Source organism: Platichthys flesus, chromosome 16, assembly GCF_949316205.1.
Source record: "Platichthys flesus chromosome 16, fPlaFle2.1, whole genome shotgun sequence".
In the NCBI taxonomy this organism is placed as follows: domain Eukaryota; kingdom Metazoa; phylum Chordata; class Actinopteri; order Pleuronectiformes; family Pleuronectidae; genus Platichthys; species Platichthys flesus.
In genome coordinates this window covers 2598379-2620435 of record NC_084960.1, presented here as the reverse complement: position 1 = coordinate 2620435, position 22057 = coordinate 2598379, and the positions used below count along the sequence as shown (strand labels likewise).

Sequence of the window (22057 nt, the reverse complement as noted above, 5' to 3'; positions counted from 1 at the left end):
AAGTCCCCACATCAACATCCTCCACTACCCCCCCCCCCCCCCACCCCCCCTGCTGTGAGGGTCAGGTGGGATGTTTCAGACAATGACCCGATCCCAATCACCTTGGCTTTCTCAGCACATTAAACTGTGTTCATTTCACAATACAGTATATTTTACTTGTTTATTTATACTTTATTAAACAGCAGTTATGATAACTCTTCTGTCAGGGACTCCTCGACACGATGAAGTTAAACAAGTTTCAAATTCAAAGACGATCAGGGACAATAACACATAAACATAAGGAGCCAGATTGAACTGGTCCTGATGCCATTGTTATTACATTTCCTAATTATTATTCAACTGTTTTATGATCTCTTTCACTTTCACATCATTTTGTTCGTTATCTTATTTTATATCCAAAGGCTGTTTTGAAAGCCTAAAGTATATGTTTGAAAGGTGTAATATAAAAACTTTATTATTAATGTTAACAATGTTTTTATTGTTATTACAGTGGTTTTTTCAACGTCCACGTGGTCGTTTGTTGGACACGTGCCTCGTCCATGCAGACGCAGGAGTGTGACCTTCTTAAACTTAGCACACTGGTGCGTGAGTCATATCTAATCTGTTTCCTTAATCCATCATTTCCAAGCATTGGACTCGTCGGGGTTTACGCGCATCGAACAGCTTTGTTGACATGAGGTACGGTGTTAGAGACATGCAGGTGAATCACCGTCTAATGGAGGATTTTGTGATTTGGACATTTTATAGTTTATAAAAAGTTCAGTTTATATAAACAACAATAACTGGCATTGACAGGAATGCTATCATTTTGTTGACAAATTAAAATAATGACAAATGGGAAGTTATAAATTATAATTTGTCCGGAAGAATGCATGTGATATGAATGGGTACCCTTGAAACAATTGTTGAGCTGTTTGACTTAAAACCACTGAAGTCAACCTGATGGTGGCGCTAGAGGAACAGTCAGGAATCACCAACCCTGAGCCGCTGTGCAGAATTTACATAAGGGATTTGCACTGAATAAGTAAATAGAAAGAGAGCGAGTAAATATTTGAAATAAGAAGAGAGAAACATGGGTGTGAACTTTGTGGAGTTTAATAAGAACTCGCTGAAGAGTCAGTTTGACAAAGCTGAGAAAACAATACATATAAAACATTTCCCCCATTTTTACAGAAAATCCAAAACAGGAAGAACCAAACAAATAGCAGATCCACCAAAAATTTAATGTTTTTTTTGTTTTCAAAAGTGTGAGACCATTTTAAAATGTTTCATCCATTTCTTTACATGTACACGTTTTGATGTTCGGCCTCTGGCAACAGCGGTGTTATAACATCTCAATCAAGCTGCACGTCTAAAATCGGTTGAATTTGTAGCTTGAGTATGACGGAGTGCTCCCGAAGTCTGTGGAGGCGGCAGGAAGCAGCAGGAGGCCGGTGCTGACGTCCTTCCGGCACCGATCCATCGCCTGCTTGTAGCTCAGCTTCTTTTTGGTGATGGGGTCCACCAGCTCTTTCGTGTGCGAAGCCTCGTCCTCCAGCTCACCGGCAGTTTTGCTGTCGATTAATTTGTTGGCGACAGCTTCTTTGACAGTGAGGCGACCGGCTCTGCTGGGATCCACCAGTCCGCCGGTCAGGTACTGGGCCTCCATGTACCTTCTAGCATTCTCTTTGGGCATGTAGCCTTTCAATGCGGCCGGTCCTACCGCGAGCCGGACTTTAGAGACAGGATCCTCGACTCCAGTGAAGGCTTTCTGGGCATTCAGAAGCTTATACAGGTGACCCTGGTCAACGAGACCAGTTTCAACTGCCTTGTGGATGGACAACTTGTCCTTTTTGGTGAGATCTACAATTCCTCCGGTGGCTGCCTGGGCCTCGAGCAACTTCAGAGCTGTATCCACATCTATGAGATTGCGGGTGAGGGCGCTCCTCACCGACATGCGGCTCTCGGTGGTGGTGTCATAAATACCGGATATTGGAAAATATTCATCGCCTACGGAGGCGACGGGAAGAGAAGCAGAGAGGTTGTTGGAACTGCCACTGAGGTGACTGTTGAGGCTGGTGTAGGAGGTCCGCAGAGAGCTTGGCATGGTGCTCAAGGGAGAGGGTGGAGCGGCTCTAGTGGGTGATCTTGGGGGGGGTATTATCGGAGGAAGGACAGGCGTTTTGGTTTCCCCCGCGACGAGGAGAGCAAACTCGGAAATGGGCATTTTCCGTTCCTTGAAGCGAGCTACATCGTAGGATGTCAAGCGACCGTCCCGCAGAGCGTCCTTGACTGAGTACTGCTTCCCGCTCTTTCGATCCTGGAGGATTGTTGTGTCCCCATCCGGACCAGATGAAGTGATCTCCTCCCAGTCGCACTCTAACTCCGCCAGGTGGATGTACTGCTTGCGGTCAATCAGTCCCTGCACGTAGGCGTCATAGGGAGACATGTCTTTGCCGGTTTCTGGATCCAGGATGGTGATCTTCGTGGAGAGGTTTGTTTCTCGGGTGTGAGTTTCACTCTGATCCTCGTTCTTGGCTCTACTCAGCAGCTCGAGGATGATCTGCTCCCTCTCGTGTATCAAGTCCTTCTCGTTGAGGATCTCTCTCTCCAGCCGTTGTACCTCAGAGGACGACTTGATGCTCCTTTGCCGTGCGTACTGGGTTTTCTCACTCATCAGTTTGGTTTGCTGCTGGAAGGTCATGCTGATGGTCTGTTTCTGAGACTCCAGCATTTTGAGCTGCCTGAGAAGATCCTCTTTCTCCCTCTGGAGAGCATCTCTGTTGGCGATGAGAGACTTCTCCTCCTGGGAGGTCACAGAAGTTGACGTCTGTATATGAACAAATTTGATGTTGATGTTCTGAACATTATCTTCCAGGTTCCGTCTGAGATTCCTCTCCTGGGTTACCAGCTCTCTGAGATGATCCCTCTCGGCCTCCAGCACTGGGTCTTTCTCTACACGTACAACTTCTCGGTAAACAACCTTCTCCAATGACTTTTCCTTTTGCAGGAGTTCCAGTTTGACCCTCAGGTTGCGTATTTCTCTCTCCAGGCGGCTGATGTTGTTGCCCTCTGTCTCCATGTCAACACGAATACCATCGGTGAGCTTCTCCAGCTTTGGATCCCTCTCCACTTTCAGCACCTCCTCGATGACGATCTTTTCCTCGATGGGCGCGGGAGTGTTTTCCAGCTCAAGAATGCGAGATCTGATCTGCCTGAGCTCCGACTCCACTTGAATCTTCCTCTGGCGATCATCCATCTGAGCCAGAGAATTCTCCTTGTCCTGAATCAGGGATCTGAGCTGTCTGACCTCTAACTCAAGCTTCCTACGAGCTTTCAACTCATCATCCAGGTTCTTGTTCAACCTTTCGTGGTCCAGGATCTGCTTGGGGTCCTTCTGAAGACGCACCACCTCCTGCATTAGGATCTTCTCCTCTGGCTTCTGCCTTTCCAGAGTAATATATTGGTTCTGCAGTTCAAAGAGACACTCCTCCACACTGCGACGCTGCTGAATCTCTTCTCTAACATTCCTCCGAAGTCTGTCAGCCTCTTTCTCCAAAAGAGGATCATCCTCGTATTTGATGACCTCTTTAGTCACCAGTTTCGTCTCCACTTTGGATTTTTCCGCTTTCAGCTCATCTCTCTCTTTGCGTAGGCGGGCTAGCAGCTCCAGGGTGGTGGTGCAGTTGAGTTGCAGACGGGAGACTTGCTTGCCAAGCCTTTGCAATTCCCTCACGACCTCTGGGCTTTTCTCTTCCTTGATCACCTCTTGGGTCACCTCCTTGTACTCCACTTTGGGTTTCTGAGCACGCTGAGCAGTTAGAGCGGTCGTCACTGTGGTGGTTTCTATTTCTGTATTGGTGCGATTTCTGCTAGAGTCCTGCAGCTCTTTCCTGAGACGCAGCAGCTCTACTTCAGTCTCAGGATCGACTCTGTAGATCTCATTGATGATCTCTTTGACCTCAACCTTTTGCTTGAGCCTGTCCAATTCCCCGTAGCGCAGCTGAAGGGTTTTCAAGTCCTTGATCAAGATCGCATTCTCATCTTTCTCCTCTTCTAAGGCCGTTCGTAGTTTCTTCGACTCCTCCAGCAGTTTGGGGTCTTGCTGGATTTGCTTCACCACCTTCGTGACTATCTTTGGCTGGATGGTGGGAATGACCCTCTCCAGTGTGTTGATCTGGCTCCTCGTGCTAAAAATGTCATCGTTTAGCGCCTTGCACCGAGATTCCACCTCCGCAATATCCCCCTGGATTATGTAAACGGATCTCAGCATCTCCGGATCCTTTTCAAGCCTCACGACCTCCTTCTTGACGATCGTCTCCTTGATTTTCTGTTGCTGCTGAGAGAGAAGTGTGAGCTCGGTTTTCACCTGAACTCTTTCGGTATCTCTTGTTTGGACCTCCATCTTTATCCTCTGCATCTCCTCTTTGATCTTGGCTTCCTCTTTATCAAGCTGCGGGTCTCTCTCGTACTCAGTCACTACCCTGGTCACTAGTCTAGGTTCGATCTTCATCAGCTGTCTTTCCAGACTGATAACCCTCTCGTTCATGAATTCAATCTCTTTGTAGGTACTTGATCTCTTAGAAGTTTCCTCCTGGATGCGCTTCTTCAGGGATTCAAGTTCCATCTCCAGTTTGGGCTCACGATAGTACTGCACCACCTCCGTCTCCTCCAGCCTCTCCACTCCTCTCCTGTTCCTCAGGGACACAAACCTCAGGCGATATGTTTCCAGGTCTCTTTCCGCATGTAAGCGACGAGCCACCTCCTCATTGAGCTCCTTTTTCAGAATATCGCTTTCCTTCAGGTCCTGCCTGTCGCTCTGTAGCTGCATCTGCTGACTGCTGATGACCTGACTGACCTTCTCTTCATTCTGAAAGAACAAGGGAAAGAGAAGGTCACTGACTAGGAAGTGTTTGGGTGGATCATCGTATGATTGTACTGTGACATGACTCTTGTTGATAGATTTACTCCAGCTTCATCATACCCTGGCTTTTATGCTCTTCGCCATCCCCAGCTGGTTGAGTCGCTCGTTGTTCTCTGCCGACACCTCAGAGAAAAGGTTCAGGAGATCTTTTTCCTTTAGAGGAAGCACAAGAAAAAATTAGTTGAGACATTAATTGATGACCTAAGCTTCATCTGTGGGGACGTGTCCACCACCTCACCTTCCTCTGCACAGCCTGAGCCATAGTGGAGGTGGGACGTTTCTTAGCAATCGGTTCATCATCATCATCATTCTCCTCGTCATCATCATCGTCATCAGTGAGAGTGCTTCGGTAAGAGTTTGACCTCATCTCGTACTCCTGAAAGGAAACATGTTTCAAATCATGTGGCTGCAAATGGTGAATGGAAGCATCAGAGGCGTAATGGACACTGTGTGTGTGTGTGTGCCGTTTACACTCTAATCAGGCAACGATAACGTTTTATATGTTAATGATCCCATTTATAATGACGTCATTTATACCATATGATGGTGAAGGATTTGTGAATAAAGATAAGCTTGAGATTCTGTCTTTAGAGTCATTGGTTGCAGAAGTTAATGCCTTCCCGGCCCCACCTTTCCTAGAATTCATTTTTTTTGTTTGTTGACAAACTGTTTTTCAAAGAGATAACATCAAATCCTTGAGTACCACAACGCAACTCATTCAGAAATGTAACTGTAAACACACTTCAACAAAAACCAAAGGTGCATTAAAACTCGTGGAAGCTGTCCACCTCTGAAGTAATGGTCGCAACAGGTCACACTCACATTTAAGACGTTCTGCAGATCGAAGGAAAGATCCCTGACTCGGTCCAAATCTCCAGATTTCTTCTTGATGTCCTCCATCACTTTCTGAACATGGGACACAGTTTAATGAGACAAAGCAGTTTGATCCGTCACAGTTGAACAGTCTGTTTGAGTTGATTTAAAGAAGTGTTGATTTAAATACGCCCACTCACCTTCTGAGAGTTCTGCTTGGCTGTTATCTGCTTCACGTCGTCCGTGGGTTTGATCGCGTTATTTGGCAAATTAACCAGGAAGAAATCCAGCGACTGACAGGTGTTCTGGAAATTTTGGTTTTTGTTGTTTGCCTCCTGTAGGAGAGCCGACCTGAAGAACAAACAGAGAACAAACACTCGTCAGGAAAGATAAATAAAGAATTAAAAAACCATACAGACAACGAATCTGTTCCCCCCCTCACCTGTCTTGGAGCTGGTTACTGACGTTGGTGTAACGGTTCTTCAGGCGCTTCACCTCGTTCTCCTGCCGGTGGATGTCGGGACAGTATTCGTTGAAGCTCTTCTGCAGGGAGTTGCACGCCTGCTCCGTCAGGTCCAAGTCTTTTCCTAATTTATCCAACTCAGGTTTCTTCGAGGCCACATCCTTACGTATAACCTGTTTGACGACACAAAGGAGAAGCCAGAGATATAGAGTTAAAAAAACACACATGGGACATTAAATGTTCTGAGCCTGTGACTGAGATGTTTCTCCGCTGGTACCTGCAGCTGCTGCTGGCGGCTCGGGAGGACGTTAGGTTGATCCATGAGGACGCCATCTTTAGCCAGCTGGTCCTCGAACCCGGAAACAGTGACCTCCCCCTTCTGTAGTTGTTTTTCCAGGAACATGGAGGCTGAAGCTCTGGGGAAAGCAGAGAGACAATAAAATCAAAAGGATTTCAAAGTGAAGGACACATTTCAAGGATGTGTTCTAGGTCTGGGAAGAACCCATTATACACTGGTGTAGATCAGGGAACAGTAATAATTCCTGGATCTTGATGAAAGAATAAAGGAACTCATTTCTAAGTGTGCGATATCAGTGAATTGATTGAATTCAAATGGGAGGTACTACTGAGTTCTAGTTCTACACTGCTCTTACTTCTTCTCATAAAGACCCATCAGGGTGTTGATGTCGTTGATCTTATTATTGACAGCCGTGAATTTAATGGGCAGGGTGGAGGAGACGGGTCCCAAGGGTTTCGTGGCCAGCACCGGCTCCATCTCTCTCTGGACCCTCGACTTCTCCGACTCCAGCTTCCTGAGGCTCAGAGAGGATTTCTGAAAGGCAAAGAGAGAAGACGTCACTGACACGTCTGAACACGCCTGGGTCTGAAAACCTAGGCGATGTCATAAGAGCGTAGTGTTGTCGCTGTTCACCTCATGCTCTTGCAGCCTGTTTGCCAGGTCTTGTGTGGGGTTGCGGTTGTCGAGCGGGGCCCTCAGGCGGCTCAGGATTTCCTTCTTGAGCTTGTCCAGGTCTTTGTTGATCCGGTCTAAGTCTCCGGCGAGCTGCGCAGCTTTGGGACTTTCTGGAGCACTTTGCACGGCGGCTGAGGACGAGCACAAAACAATTCTACAGCCGAGAGTTCGAAAAGGACGAGTGTGCTGCAGGTATTACTCATGTTGGGGGGACAAAAGCAAATACTCATAACACACATCAATACATTTTACGGGGAGGACAGGTTTTGAGGATATGTTAAGGTTGTGTGTCTGTGTGAGTGTGTTTCCTCTCACCAGCCTTCTGAGGGCGAATCCCCTCCACAGGTTGAGTCCTCAGTGAGCTCATTAATCCAGATCTACGCTTCTTCAGGTCCGTCAGTGCTCTTTCCAGACTGAGCACACAAACACACACACACACTTGTCAGTCACAGGATTATTAATTTGTGAAGTTAAGTTGAGTTTCCACATTTCTTACCTGTTGAATTTCTCCAGGGACTCTGGGTCGGGCGGTGGGATCATGAACAGAGCCCCGGGAAGCGTCTTGGTGCGTCCGCTGCTCGTCTGCAGCTTCCAGTCCTTGTTGTCAGAGTTGGACTTCAGGATGAGTTGGTCCCCACGACGCACGGTGTCCTGACACACAACAGAGAAGACACACAACGAGGAGATGATGAGAGGGGAAATGTGTGAAGGGCCCAAGTGGCCGGGTGTGGTTGATCCTCTCGTACCTCCTCGTCGGCCCAGTCACACAGCGACACCACCGCCATGGGTTTGGTGGGCGCGGTGCGTCGTAGCTTCAGGGGCCACACTTTGCCGCTGGACTCCCTGAGGGACGCCAGGCGCTGCTCGTTCCTCTTCACCGCCGGCTCGTCTCCCTGAAGGTACCAGTGAATTACAATGAGAGGGCCCGCCACTAACCAGCAGGTCGGCGGTTCAATCCCCAGGCTACTCTAGTCAAGATACTGAAAACTAAATCACCACTGATGGTTGTGCAGGAAGAGTAAAAGTACTTTAATACAGTATATTTACCATTTAGAGCAACACCAGCAGATATTGTTATCTGAGCAGGTTGAAGTGTTTCTGCTGATCTTGCATAAAGTCCAGATACCAGGTCTGAACTGTGCCCCCCCCCCCACCCACCCACCACACACAAAGCCCTTACAAATCCAGATCCTTCATTTGTTTAAGAGTTCATGACACACACAAGGAGCGTCCCTGGCTCTTCAGGGTCGTGACCCGAGGACCTGTTTGTTTATCCATCTCTTATCTTTACCACCTTGCTGGAGCCGATCCCATGTGCTACTGGGTGAGAGGTGGCGTAGACCCTGGGCCGACATACAGGTGTGTGTTTAATGGTTGTGTAGTTTCACAGATGTGTGTATTTCAGGTACTCTCTCTCTCTCTCTCTCTCTCTTTTATAATCACTATGTCTACACTGAAGAATCTTTAACTTTTGTTTATAAATTCAACTTGAGGTTTAATCCACAAACCATCTCAACATCTAAACTTTTCATACAAACTCAGCCTGAAAAAGTTAAAATGACGAAAACCTGCTTTTCAGACAAGTCGCCCATAAAAACGGCTGAAACTGAACAAACAGTGTGTGTCAACACAAGGGGGAGGAGCCTGGTTGTTGTTATAAAAACGAGTTGAACTGAACAAGTCACTTTTCACACAAAGGTTTGCTCAGTTCTCCTTAGTGGGACTTATCATGGAGTTCTATTCACTGTGGAACGTCTGAAGAAAACCTGAATCTTCACAATGTACATCTGACCCCTGACCTTCACCATCCATCCATTATCTATACTTGTTTTGAGGCCACCACCACCACCACCACCACCTCCTCTGTTAAAAACATGGTGTGCCGACCCCTTGGAGACTCGCCCCCCCCCATAGAAACCCTGCATGGTGAATCCCTCTTGTACCTCCAGTGCGAGCAGGATTTCATGGTTGCTCTTCTTGGTCAGAGCCTTAGGGTCCATGTTGGAGTTGAGTCTTTCCATGGACTCGGCGAGCGTCTCTGCATCCAGCTGGAACTGCAACAACAGACAGGATGTGAAGGGTTTAGCAGAAGAAGGTTGTGGGAGACGGAGGCGGGGGGGGGGGTTGTTGCAGGTCCTCTACCTTCTTGTAGTCTTCGATGTTGTCCAGGTGGGTTTCCTGCGCCAGGCACAGGTTGAGGAAGGATTGCCACTCGCTCTGCACAGCTTCTTTGTGAGCCTGAAGAAAACAAACGACTTCAGTTCAGTTTAACAGGTGCTGGTGTTGCTCTGTGGTGATGATGCTCCTGTGCAGGTGCTCGTGTTGCTCTGTGGTGATGATGCTCCTGTGCAGGTGCTCGTGTTGCTCTGTGGTGATGATGCTCCTGTGTGAGCTGCGCACCTTGATCGTTGAGGTTCCAGGATGATTCTTCTCAACCAGACGATCTCCTACGTCGTGCAGCTCGTTGATCTCACTCTCATGAGCGAGCAGACCATTGTTTTTGAATTTCTATGCAAAGGAATAAAGAGGGACAAAGGAAACATGACATGGTGTTTAAAATATTCAAATACATTTTTCAAAGTAGCTGAGCAGTTGCTCTGTGCTCTACTGGTTTCACCAGTTTGATCCCTTGCTGGCGCTGCTGGGACCAGGAGGATTCTGCCTGAAGACTCACTGTACAAACAGAGTTTTAATGTTCCTCTGGTGTAAATCTCTCCCTTCAGAGGTGCAGCACTCGGGCCCCTCACCTCGTACTCGGTGCGGACCCCCCGGGGGTCGACCATGCGGTCGCTCCAGTCCCTCTGGAGGATCCTCTCCTGCTGCCCCGACAGGTAGACCAGCTCCTTGCTGCAGCTCTGCATGTAGTCGTACAGAGAGGTCAGGTGGCTGCGCCTCTGCTGGGATTTCTCCTGTAAAACACACACAAGATGCACGTCAGCTACACACACCTGTATGTGCACACACGGGCATGAACTCAAATGATCTCCTGCAGACACATTAAGCCTTGGAGTCAACAAGGGAAGAAAAGAACTCACGAGAACTTTGGCATATTGCTCTTTGAGGGCGGCGTACTGCTCCTGAAACCAGAGGAGAAGAAGAACCGTGACTGACCCTGCTGGTTGTTCTGCAGAGTGCACGCACACGCATGTTGTTGTGTTACCTTTGAGTTGGTGGTGCCGGGCTGCAGCTGGGCGCCGTAGGCTTCGATCTCCTGGTTCAGGATGTTGTGTTCAGCAATCTGCTTCTCCACATCAGACAGTTTGGGGCCATATGGGCCTGACTTCAGCTGTTTCTGTAAAACATGACACAGCAGAAAACTCTTCAGTCCCTGACACAGAAGATCAGGTCCAGATCTTCTCGTGTCTGATGTTGAGTCCACTGACCAACTTTTCGTCCAGCACAGGACCCCAGCTGATCTTCTGTGCCAGGTCCAGGTCCTGCTTCTCGTCATACAGCTCCCGGTAGGCGGTGCAGTCCTTGGCCCAGCGCTCGTGCAGATTCTTCACACTGAAAACAGGAGGATCAGGAGGTTCAGTAGGTTCTTAGAGGACGTGTGGAGAATAAAGTGGGGGTCAGAGTCCCGGCTCGATGAAACTCACTCTCTCTCGATCTCGTTGACCTGTGGGTGCTGCAGCTTCTTGGCTCTGTCCACGTCCATGAAGAGCTCCTTCAGCAGCCGCTCGGCCTGCGTCAGGTCCTCTGCGTTCTCCTTCTGGTGGAGGAGCTGCTGGTGCTTCCGGTCGCGCTCCGCGTCCTGAGGAGCAGCAGGAGCAAGATGACACTGATGAAACCCTTTCACCTCGGATCAGCTCCGTGCACAAACACCAATTAGATGTTTACGTAAACTTCTTCTGATTGTGACTCTTACCAACGCCAGGTGCTCCTCTGATTTCAGGATGTTCTTCTCCACCTGGTCGGCATTCTGCTGCATGCGAGAGATCAGCACAGCCAGGTCGTTGGCCTGAGTCCTGAGAGACAGACGAGGGTCAAACATTTACCTCTGCACAGAAACTGGAGTGATTCACAAAACTAATTCCTAAATGAACACTTGGAAATGTTGTGCAAATCTGTTTCTAATGTGTTCTGGCTCTTAATTACTTTCCAAGCCCAAGAATGGAAGGATACTTATGCAGAAATTAATGTGTAGAATTTGAATTCTAACTAGTACATATCCTATCAGGTAGTTTAGTCTTATTTTAGAAGCTATGAACTATCTTAATATTCAAAGCAACAAGTAGAAAACAAGTCAAATAAATGTCCTGGATAAAACAGGACAGTCTTTGTCTCTGTGTTGTTGTCGGACAGAAGCATCAAGTAGCATCACATGTATTTTTTCATGTTAAGTACAAAAACCTTGAAGTTACAGTACTTGAGTTACTTTCACTGGGTTTGTGATGATATTTGTATTAAAACACAGAATTTGTGTCACTCAACCTGAGACATTTGGACACAGGAGGGACGACAGCACAGTAAAGTCAGAGTGTCAGTCGTGAACACTAAACCCTCAGACACACACTCGGTTTCCTCGTCTCTCTCTGCCGACCTGTTTGTGTTCTATGACTGTTTGTTCTGTCAAACCCGGCGATGTGATCTGAGAGCCAACTATTCATCCTGGCACACCCTGGTCCAGACCCGAGGGACACATAGTCGACGGGGGAGTGTCGCCTCCCTGCTGCCGCCAAGAATGTGACACAGACATTCCTGCTGAGAGGAATCCAGCTCTTATCAAGATGCAATCAGCCATTACAGCTGATAGTGGGTGGAGGGGCGGGTCTCTTCCTGCACTGACTTCTTTATTGCATCAGTATATTAACTTGAGTTTTGAAACACATCTGAGGTACTTTTACTTTGGGTTCTTTCCTTTTTAACCTTGTTGCAGCCTTATGGTGAAATAAATATATTTTTCCTCCATCAATCTGCCACACAATCTCAAAGTTAATGCAAAACGTCAAAGTGAGAGATTCAAATCTGACACATCACATTAACATCAGTGTTCAGATCCTTCACTCAGAGGTTTCAGCCTCTAGTCTCCTTCAGTGTGGCTCTACAAGCTTTACACATTTTGATTTTCTGCTGCTCCAGGTAGCACACACTGTCTCCACAGAGATGTTCCACTGGGTTCAAGTCCCGGGTCTGGCTGGAACCACTCAGAGTTCTTATTGTGTAGGGAAGTGAACCACTGGCCTGGTGTGAGGTCCTGAACTTGAGGACAAACAGTTCAGTCTCATCAGAGAATCTTGTGTCTCACTGTCTCCTCATTCATCATATTCTTTAATTTATCATTTAAAATTGTATATATATATAAAATAGTTAAAAATCTCTCACACTCAAATACTGCATGCACATTAATGAAAGTGTAATAATCTAATGATAAAATGTTTCTGCTTTGAGGAAAATACTTTTCCCTGGTTGTACTTTTGTACTTCAGCATCATTTAACTGTGAGCTTTTACTTGTAATGGTATAGTATAGTTATGTTGGGAAGTAGTACTTCTACTTAATTAAAGGATCTGAGTACTTCCTTATCTCTGTTGCCCCCCCCCCCCCCCCCCCACACACACACATTTCTATTCCAGCTCAAGAGTCACAGCACCGATGAAGACAAACACACAAAGCTTGAGGACCCTGCCCTGCCACTCCCTCCTTCCTGCCTCTGTCACTCAGTCACAATCTCAAGCCTCTGGTTTCATGACGCGCCCACGGAGAAGGAGACCTGATGTTCCACAGCATGCACCCACTTAGTCATACCGAGAGGAGGAAGAGGAGGAAGAGGAGGAGGAAGAGAACTGGTGTTCCATAGCATGCACCCACTTAGTCATACCGAGAGGAGGAAGAGGAGGAAGAGGAGGAGGAAGAGAACTGATGTTCCGTAGCATGCACCTACTTAGTCATACCGAGAGGAGGAAGAGGAGGAAGAGGAGGAGGAAGAGAACTGATGTTCCACAGCATGCACCTACTTAGTCATACCGAGTGGAGGAAGAGGAGGAAGAGGAGGAAGAAGAGGAGGAGGAAGGAGGGCTTAGGTTGTACAACATCTCAGGACAGGACACATTTATTACCCTGTGACACTTCATAAAACAAGATCAATGACAACACACACACACAAACACACACACACGCACACACAACCCACTGTGTGTTACATTGCATCACAGATATAAAGGCACACTGTTGACCTGTCGGCTAAATGAGTCACATCAGTGGCCAAATGGGTGTCGGTGCAATTCCGTGAAAACACCCCTTGGACAAAGATACAAATGAATGCAATGTGGTTAAGGCAGGTCGGCCGGTGAGGTGGCAGCAGTGAGTCAACAGGAGGAGACCGGAGGGAGGTTCATTCATTCTCCAGCTCCTCCACCTCTCCAAAGAACCAGTGAGAGTCAGAAATCTGTGTTTAATACAGAATCTCTCTCACTGGAGGAGCAGTGTTGCTTTCATGTGACACCCGAGGTGCATTGTTTCTGTGAGGGGGGGTGGGGGGTGGGGGGTGAACCAGCCGGTCCTGTGCAAACATGACTCGGGAGATAAGTACCCGCATGAAGTAGATTCAGCCCTGGAGCTTGAAAACAACGAAGTGTGAGACAGCAGGAGACAAGAGAGAGTAATTTAAGACGAGGAAACCTGACACACACACACACACACACACACACACACACACACACACACACACAGACACACACACAGACACAAACACACAAACACACACACAGGTAGCTGTCCCGAACTCACTTGCTGATCTTCACTTGAGTGGTTTCCTTAGGCTTCGACATCCTGAGCGTCCAGGCCCGTCCCTGTGATCCGAGTTGTATATGTTCCCACTCGCTCGCTCACTCACTCTCTCACTCTCTCCTCCTCTCACTGCTCCCAGTCGCTGGCGGTGTCTCCCCTCCCAGTCAAGTTAAGGAGCGTCCACCTGCCTCAGCTCCTCCCAGAACCAGCAGGTGTGTCGTTGGAGGAGCAGACCGGGCGGACCTGTTCCACTCACGTCCTCTCGCTCTGACTCGATATTCCTGTGGATCGTCCTCCCTGGATCAGCTCCAGCTCTTTAATGTGGGGTTTTGATCCGGGTACAGGTCGTGACCCCTGAAAGAAAAGAGCCCGATGTGACCTTTTGATGTGTTTGGCTGCATTTTCTCATCTGTGTTCTTTAATTTCTGTCTGTATTTGAATAACATGTGAAACTCTGTTATCAGTCGCATGCCGCACAGAACCACATGAAAGCCCTCAGAGCTTTCTGAGTGTAGGAATGCAGCAGAACTTGTCTCGTGGCTGGAAATCAAGACAGAGATCATCACCTGCTCATTTCAACATGACACCCAATGTCTGTCAAGGACTTCATGTGTCGTGTGTCACGTATGTGTTTGTATAAAACACCTGAAATCAAAGACAAAAACAAAAACAGACCAGGGAGGAGGAATGTAAATGTTATTGTTTATTAAGAGGGTTGGGATAGGATTAAAGCCAGTGACACCATCAGTGTCTCACTAATTAGAATATTATGATCAAGCTGAAACCTCAAGAACTGGTGCAGCCAGTGGGAGACAGATGATTAATCCCAGTTGCTATCAGACACACACCCTGTGCTGTAACCAGGAGTGAAGGTCTGCGAGAGGAATGCAAACTCACCTGCTGTCGCTCAAAAGATAGTGATCGACTGTGCAGTGCTGGTTCAGTGTTCCATGAGAGGTTGTGAAGGTTTGTGTTAGGACAAAACCCTCATGTGCTCTATTCTTACTGAAGTGGGTGGGTGGTGGTGGTGGGTGGTGGTGGGGGGGCTGCATCTTTTAACACTCAATGGGCAGAAAGAGGCCGAGCATGCTGCTCCGTCTCATGCTTGCTGTGGGTGTGTGCCCGACACACACCCACAGCCGATACGCCTCAAACCCACACACCCGCATACCTGCAGGCGGAGGGAGGGTTGACAGAGTGAGTGACAGCGGTGATAAGTGAGGGAGGCATGAACCTCTCACTCGGCCTTGACCTTTGACTCCCAGCGGCGCTGAGAGCTGCTGTGATGTGAAGTGTCGCTCTGATCCACCGGCTGAGGGTCCACAGCTCCTCTCAGCTGCTCGTGGACGTGTTGCAGTTAAACTCGACGTGTTTGTGTTGTTGTGTCCTGCCCCTGTTTAAACTCCATGTTGTGCAATAAGTGTGAGATAAGCCCGGCAGGTGCACGTCTGATAACATGTTGTGGTTCTGCAGTTTCACAAAGGAACACAGGAACTAGTTGAATCATACTGAACCAGAATGTTTGAGTGCAGGTAGAGTTGTGAATTATAACAAGGAATGAAGATTAACATGTGCGATCATCCACTGTCCACGTTATCACACACTTCCTACTGTACCTGTCAGAATGGTGCCATCAGCAGCAGGGTGTGGCTCGGGTGTCAGGCAGGGCAGAAACAAGCAATTCTTCTAAAGCCTGAAATGTTGATCGCTCTGGAGTATTTACTCAGAGCGTTCCACGCATACTTCCACGCCGCTGCTCTGTAAATATGTAGAAAGCAGTTTGAATCGACCGCGCCCACGCTAACTGTTCCCCTGCAGCTCTGATCTGTAATCAGATCAGAGCAGGAGCCACCGACCCATCTGTCATCGTACACAAGGTGGAGGTGGAGCAGGTGTAGAGCCTGGGAACCTCCTCTATTCAACCTAATGACTAAAGACTGGTATCAAACACACGAGGGCTACAGGAGCCTGGAGGTTCAGGGGCCCAGAACAGAGCCTTTGTACAGTGTTGCTTCTAAGTTAGTGTTTATATATTTTTTGTCACTGTCAGGGATTATTAGCAGGTGTAAGCAACCACGAATAATCTTCAGATATATCATAAATTGTGTACCTTAGTATGAAACATTATTTTGGCTTTTATATTAAGACTAGATCTTCTAAAGCAGGACCACCACAGGCTGCTCAGACCTGGAGGTGAGTCCCTTACATCTCAGGGCCCAGTCGGGCTTATGAAATTAGTTTACTTTTATTGTGAATCTATCACAATATACATTTGCTTTCTCTAATCAAAGTCTTTGTATATTTAGCGAGAGGTAGACCCAAAAAAAATGTAAAAGAAAGACTTTAGATTATAAAGATTTAATCCCCATTATTTTTTAGTGATACTTCAAACCAGAGCCCTGGAATACCTCAAACCATCAGCACGTTTCAAGATGGAAAGTTTGATCTCCTACCACAAGGTGGAGACAATTCCACTTTACAGGAAGCTGACTATGGATTTATTGTAACTGAGACAAGACGATTCTTAAAGCTGTACTGAGTCATTAAAGGTTTCTGTGTGGGACGATGACTACTTGACAACTCATCCTCTCCAGCATGTGGAGGCACGAGACTGACAGGATGAGCAGATCTGATCTATTTGTTCTTGACACGTCGAGGCCTCAGGTTAACAGTTTCATATAAACAATGTGTTGGTATGTTTAATAAACATGACACCTGCTGGACAGAGCAAGTACTGCTCCGGTTCCAACCAGGACAATGATAAGAGATCAGTTGAGAAATAACCAGACCACTTTTATTTTTATGTTTATTTGAAAGATCATGCAGTGCACTTCCAGGGTAGGAGCTTAACATCACTTTCAAAGAAACACGTGAAAAACCGGTACAATCGTAATTACCTAGTACAAAACATAACATATTACTAAAGGAATGTAACAAATTAAATAGTAAGAGGAAAAGAAATGTGCAGCGTCGCTATTGCTGCACTGCGGATCATAAAAGGCTTGACAGAGGTCCAAGTTGTTTCTAACCTTGTTCTGTAAATACAAAAAAAATCTGGATCTATAGAATTTAACAGGACAAAAAAGCAATAAATTACTTTTCAAGTGTGTGGTGCGTTTACTGAGTGAACTGAGGAGGCATGGCGTACGGCACCAGTGGAGGAGGATGATGCTGTGGTGGAGCCTGTGCCTGGGGGAAGGGGAACGGGGGGTGGCCTGCGCCGTTCGGGGCGACGGCCTTAACGGGGGCAAACTGCGGAGCCTGGAAGCTGTTCTGGGCTCCGAAGGCCCCGGTTGGGTTGCTAGTAAAGTTGGACTGTCCGTTACCAGTGAAGCTGCCTCCACCGTAGCCATTGCCACTGCCGTTGCCAGTACTGTTCCCATAGCCTCCAGTTTGTGTGTTTGTGCCAAATTTATTTGGTCCGTTGTCAAACCCTCTACCATTATCCCTATCCCTAAAACTGCCAAAATCACGCCTTCCAGAGGAATACCTATCCCGGTCCCGGAAATCACCACCTCGGCCTCCCCTTGAACGACCTGGAAGAGAAGATGTGTTTTTTTAGAAGAGAAAAAAACCCTAGTCTTGTATTTAAAAAAAAGGAAATTTGCTAAACCAGAAACTGGCTTGGGAGCCAATGAACTGAGAAAGACTAAAGGGAGAGGAGCAGGGAAAGAGTGGCTGCACTTAACAGCACAGTTTCTGTATCTCACCAATTGGATTTACCTCCTCTGTCTTCTGCCATCTGGAGGAGCTTGGGGTTGATCGCCTGGTTGGCCTCGCGGAGCACAGCGATGAGGTCGCTGGCCTGCCTCATGTTGTTGGGAGTGAAGAAGGTATAAGCGGTTCCTGTCTTTTGACTACGGGCTGTTCTGCCAATGCGATGGATATAGTCCTCTGAGTTGTTCGGGTAGTCAAAGTTGATGACAAATTTGACGTCTTCCACATCTGTAAGATTGTGTTGCGATGTGGCATAAAGGAAGAGGACAGCGCACAAAGGACGTGCGCCAGAGCCACCACAACCAGATCAAAAACAAAGAGTCCAAGTTAGTGCAGTCATGAGGTGGGTGTGGCCAGTAAAATCACAAACTGTAAAAAAATACGAGTTAGGTAAAGCTACAGAGATTCACTTTGGGGAGACTAGTAGAAAAGATGCACACTCCATCAGCTTTCAATTCTTTGAGAATAAAAAACTCAAACTACCAAACCACCTTCAGAAAGAATGGATCAGAAATCTTACCATTTTTTGGAGTATGCATTCACTAGTTCATTCCCACATATTGTCAAGTGACCCTCCCTACTGCTTCCTGGAGTTCTCAAGCTAGCATTGAACCAGTGTCTCATGAGCTGCTCGCTACAATCCTCACTGAAGAGTCTCTTGCCCAGAAAAAAAAAAAAAAAAAAAAAGTAGTTCTGAACCAATTTGCAGGATGCCTACAAACAAAGCATCCCACTCTCGGCATGGCAAGATTTTTCCAGACCCAGTGTTCAAAATGTCTCTCGTTGGCAGGTCTCGACATGACTTTGAAACGCAGGCGAGGGAGGAGTGTGAGCGTGTCCAACTAGCATGTCCCACTGTCACCTAAAGCGCCAGTAGCCATGTCTCTACAGAGGTGATGGTATGATCGATCTGACAGACTGCTCTCCCGACACAAGTTTAGGAGACTGCAACAGTGACGCCACCCATGCTCAACAACGAGTCTATGCAACAAAAAGCACCTTCCAAATGACTCCAATGGCTTGCAATGCCGTGCCCAATCCAATATGCAAGACAATGAGACAGTGAAGCTGGGCTTTGAGCTGGGACAGTTACGGAGCCTGGGTGTGTGAAGCAGTCCAAACCATTGCCAGAGAACAGACGAGCGTAGGGGGGAGGAACTGTGGCCAGCCCTCAACTCTCCCCCCCTTTTTAGGCAGGCCCGCACGTTGTGCTGCACTTGGGCCTGTCACCTCTGTTTATCTGCACGACTGGGAGACCCGTGCCTCGCCAGTCAGGACACCTCCAAGAATGCTCCTTCCCCCTCTGGAGACCTGGGCTTGTCATGCCAAGGCCCTGCCATATAGACTGCTCCTTAGGTCAGGGGAGAAACTCAGAGAGAAGCAGAAAAGTTAAAGAAAGCAAAAACACTTTCTTTTTTTGAAAAACATGTCAATGCACACGAGTTCAGGGAGGATACTGACCTAGACCTCTGGAAGCAACATCTGTAGCAATAAGAATTGGAGCCTTTCCGTATTTGAACTCTGAAAAAAACATAAAACATGAATTAAAATCACAGAACATTGCATCTATACAGCTTAAGGGTTCACCCATTATGATTATTAACTTAATTGATTGGTTATTCACACTCACCATTGAGAACCCAGTCTCTTTCCTGTTGGCTTTTATCTCCATGGATTCCCATAGCTGGCCACCTAGTGGAGAGGAAGGTATAAATGTTATTTCATGTAACATTACAACATGGCCAGGACCACAGATACATTTTTTATATTAATCTCAATGCTTACCCATCGCGTCTCATCCTCCTGGTGAGGTCATCACATCGCCTCTTCGTCTCAACAAAGATGATGGTTTTGTTCTCCTTCTCGCTCATGATCTCCTCAAGCAGACGGATCAGTCTAAAGAGGAAACCTCGTTAGTAAACAATTATCTCTTACATATAAAAAATGGCTTCACTTGTAATCATGGACCAGTCACTCACTTGTTCTCCTTCTCCCCGTCATTGCAGACGTCGACTATCTGCAGGATGTTGTGGTTGGCACTGAGCTGCAGAGCCCCGACATTGATCTGGACATATTCCTTCAGGAAGTCTTCTGCAAGCTGACGAACCTCTTTGGGCCAAGTAGCACTCCACATCAGAGTCTGACGGTCAGGCTGCAAAACACCACAACACGTTACTCAAAGTAATCAGACATCTGTGACGTGTTCCACTTGTGACAGTAAAATATGTCAATAAAATATTAAGAAACTTACCCTGATCTGGTCAACGATTTTTCGGATCTGTGGCTCGAAGCCCATGTCCAGCATTCTGTCGGCCTCATCCAGCACCAGATATGTGCAGCGACGGAGATTTGTCTTTCCAGCCTCGAGGAAGTCAATGAGTCGGCCGGGGGTGGCGATGCAAATCTCCACACCTGTAACAGCAGAGTTAAGATGAGACCTATGCCATCGAGTCAAAAGGTGGGTAAGATTTAAGTATTTCAAGTGATGACGTACCTCTCTCCAGGTCACGAATCTGTGGCCCTTTCGGTGCTCCACCATAGATACAGGTGGTCTTCAGGCGAGAAGCTTTGCCGTATTCTGCAGCCACTTGTTGCACCTGCTGAGCCAACTCACGAGTGGGGGCCAGCACCAGGCACTGTTGGGAGGAGAGGGGGGGGTCATAGGTTAGGGTTTAGGATTCAAACTGGGGGTTCGTGTTTCATTAAGTCATATATAATTTTACTTACAATGGGCCCATCGCCACGCTCCAGGAACGGCTGGTGGTTGATGTGCACGATGGCAGGCAACAGATACTGCAAAAAACGCAAACAGTCAAATTTAATTTAACACAACGGCCCTGCAATGTGATAAAAGTGCAACTGGTGCCAGTCGTTAAGAACTCACAGAGAGAGTTTTGCCAGAGCCAGTCTGAGCAATGCCGACCATGTCCTTGCCACTAAGAGCCAGAGGCCACCCCTGGGCCTGGATGGGTGTCGGGTCGGTCCAGTTCATTTTAGCGATCACATCCATAACATAAGCTGTGGGATTAAAAAACAAGTTACATTCTGCTCAACAGACCAGAGTGACCCGTTATTCTTGCTGGTTTATTTTTAGACTTACTGGGAAAGCTGGCCTCGTGGAACTTGGCGATCGGGTCTGGGCAGTCTCTCCCCTTCACGGTGATGATTTTGGTCCTTCTGTACAGTTCCACTTCTTGCTGCAAGGGAATCGTGCATGAACAAAACGTGTCAGAGCCTGTTGCATAACACACGTGCATCGGTCGGGTTGCATAACACGTGCGGGAGCTCGCCGGCTACATACCGGTGGCCTGCGCTCGACGTCTGGGTGCTGCTGGTAGAAGTTCTTCTCGAACTTGGGGAGCTCGTCCATGTTCCAGTGTTTCTTACGGAGACGTTCACCGGGGTTCCCGAACTTTCCTCCTCCACCGCCGCCTCCACCACGGCCTCCACCGCCGCCGCCAAAGCGAGGAGGTCCTCCGCCACCGCCATAGCTGTGAATCAAAACCACTCAGTCAGACTGGGACTCGAAACAAGTCGCTTAAAACAGTTAAAATTGGTAACTGCCATTTAACTGCGTCACTATACGACACCCTATAGCTGCCATATACTTTCCAACCGGCAGAGGAACAAAAGGGAGGCCGGCATTTTGTATCCGCATTCAAGGCCGCCACATGGTGGAAAGCCGACTGGCTGCCGCTGTGGCGTCGGTACCTCGTCCAGTTCACAACCGACACCACGCGTCGGTCATCACGGAGGGAAATAACCCGATCTCGACAAACACTTTATTTTGAGTGTATTTGATTCCGTTGAGGCCTTGAAACGTGGCGTCGTGCTCGAGCTAGCGGAAGGCTAATGCTAACAGGAAGCTAACGAACAGCCGTTGAGCCAGGGCACGAGGCCAACGCCAGAGAAAAGGCCCCGAGCCAGGAGATAACGGGCCCGGCTCCCCCGGAGGCCCCGGTTCGGCCGGTTCAGATTCACACGTGTCTCCCTCTAACACAACCACCCGTTCCACTAATGACCCGAACACCATCCCACAATTAAACATTGTTTTGTTTGATTCGTTTTTTCCCCTCCGGTTTAAAAGCCCGGCCGCCATCTTTTTTTCTTTCTCCCGGCCACACGGATGCAAACCGGGAAAACCACTCACCCTCTGTCTCTGTCGCGGCCGCGGTCTCTGTCGGAGTATCCAGGCATTTCAGTCAAAGTGGGTTCAATAAAATAATAAAGATAAATTAAGCTTCAGCGAGGTTTGTTGCCGACGACTAAAAAAAAATGCGACCGGCAGTGGAGTTGAATGCCGGTAATGTGAAAACGAGGCCCGGGCTTTATAGATAGGGGGAAGTTCACCTTCCGCTGTGTTCATCCGCCGTACAGTCTCCAGCATCTCACGAGGCGGTGCTGCGTGAGAAAGTAGTTCCTCTTGTATATAACACCAAACGTGATATATATGAAAACTG

At 47.8% G+C, this 22057-nt stretch overlaps 2 protein-coding genes across 3 annotated transcripts; both read right to left on the bottom strand.

The window, feature by feature from the left end:
• Positions 1-1077: 1077 nt before the first annotated feature.
• evplb (envoplakin b) lies at positions 1078-13999 on the bottom strand. Its single transcript, XM_062407668.1, has 22 exons — positions 13881-13999; positions 11021-11120; positions 10752-10906; positions 10536-10659; positions 10313-10444; positions 10188-10229; positions 9900-10061; positions 9553-9660; positions 9295-9390; positions 9096-9206; positions 7899-8045; positions 7649-7803; positions 7468-7565; positions 7111-7283; positions 6833-7011; positions 6457-6595; positions 6159-6352; positions 5917-6067; positions 5726-5809; positions 5142-5279; positions 4964-5056; positions 1078-4849 (listed from the first exon to the last, which is right to left on the bottom strand). Exons 1-22 carry the CDS (start codon positions 13919-13921, stop codon positions 1352-1354), a joined length of 6120 nt encoding a protein of 2039 aa, XP_062263652.1. The 5' UTR covers positions 13922-13999; the 3' UTR covers positions 1078-1351.
• A 2673-nt stretch (positions 14000-16672) lies between these two features.
• ddx5 (DEAD (Asp-Glu-Ala-Asp) box helicase 5) lies at positions 16673-21909 on the bottom strand. 2 transcript variants are annotated; one of them, XM_062407739.1, is made up of 13 exons: positions 21748-21909; positions 20899-21088; positions 20698-20794; positions 20482-20615; positions 20325-20390; positions 20092-20233; positions 19849-20009; positions 19577-19749; positions 19383-19493; positions 19228-19289; positions 19059-19118; positions 17604-17825; positions 16673-17416 (listed from the first exon to the last, which is right to left on the bottom strand). In XM_062407739.1, exons 1-13 carry the CDS (start codon positions 21792-21794, stop codon positions 16998-17000), a joined length of 1884 nt encoding a protein of 627 aa, XP_062263723.1. In that variant the 5' UTR covers positions 21795-21909; the 3' UTR covers positions 16673-16997. The 2 variants fall into 2 exon arrangements, with proteins under 2 accessions (XP_062263723.1, XP_062263724.1); XM_062407740.1 differs by having other exon boundaries at positions 17251-17416; positions 17591-17825.
• Between the last annotated feature and the right edge of the window lie 148 nt (positions 21910-22057).

What these genes read in the sequence shown, in the direction of transcription:
- ddx5 (XM_062407739.1), bottom strand. Translation starts at nt 21,794, where the DNA reads ATGCCTGGATACTCCGACAGAGACCGCGGCCGCGACAGAGACAGAGG. An exon ending in GCTCTGGCAAAACTCTCTCT is followed by an intron (nt 20,391 to 20,481) that starts GTGAGTTCTTAA and finishes CGTTTTTTGCAG; the next exon opens with TATCTGTTGCCTGCCATCGT. An exon ending in GATGGCAGAAGACAGAGGAG is followed by an intron (nt 17,417 to 17,603) that starts GTAAATCCAATT and finishes CTTCTCTTCCAG; the next exon opens with GTCGTTCAAGGGGAGGCCGA.
- evplb (XM_062407668.1), bottom strand. Translation starts at nt 13,921, where the DNA reads ATGTCGAAGCCTAAGGAAACCACTCAAGTGAAGATCAGCAA. An exon ending in ACATCGAAGACTACAAGAAG is followed by an intron (nt 9,207 to 9,294) that starts GTAGAGGACCTG and finishes CTGTTGTTGCAG; the next exon opens with TTCCAGCTGGATGCAGAGAC. An exon ending in TCCCTGGAGAAATTCAACAG is followed by an intron (nt 7,566 to 7,648) that starts GTAAGAAATGTG and finishes TTGTGTGCTCAG; the next exon opens with TCTGGAAAGAGCACTGACGG.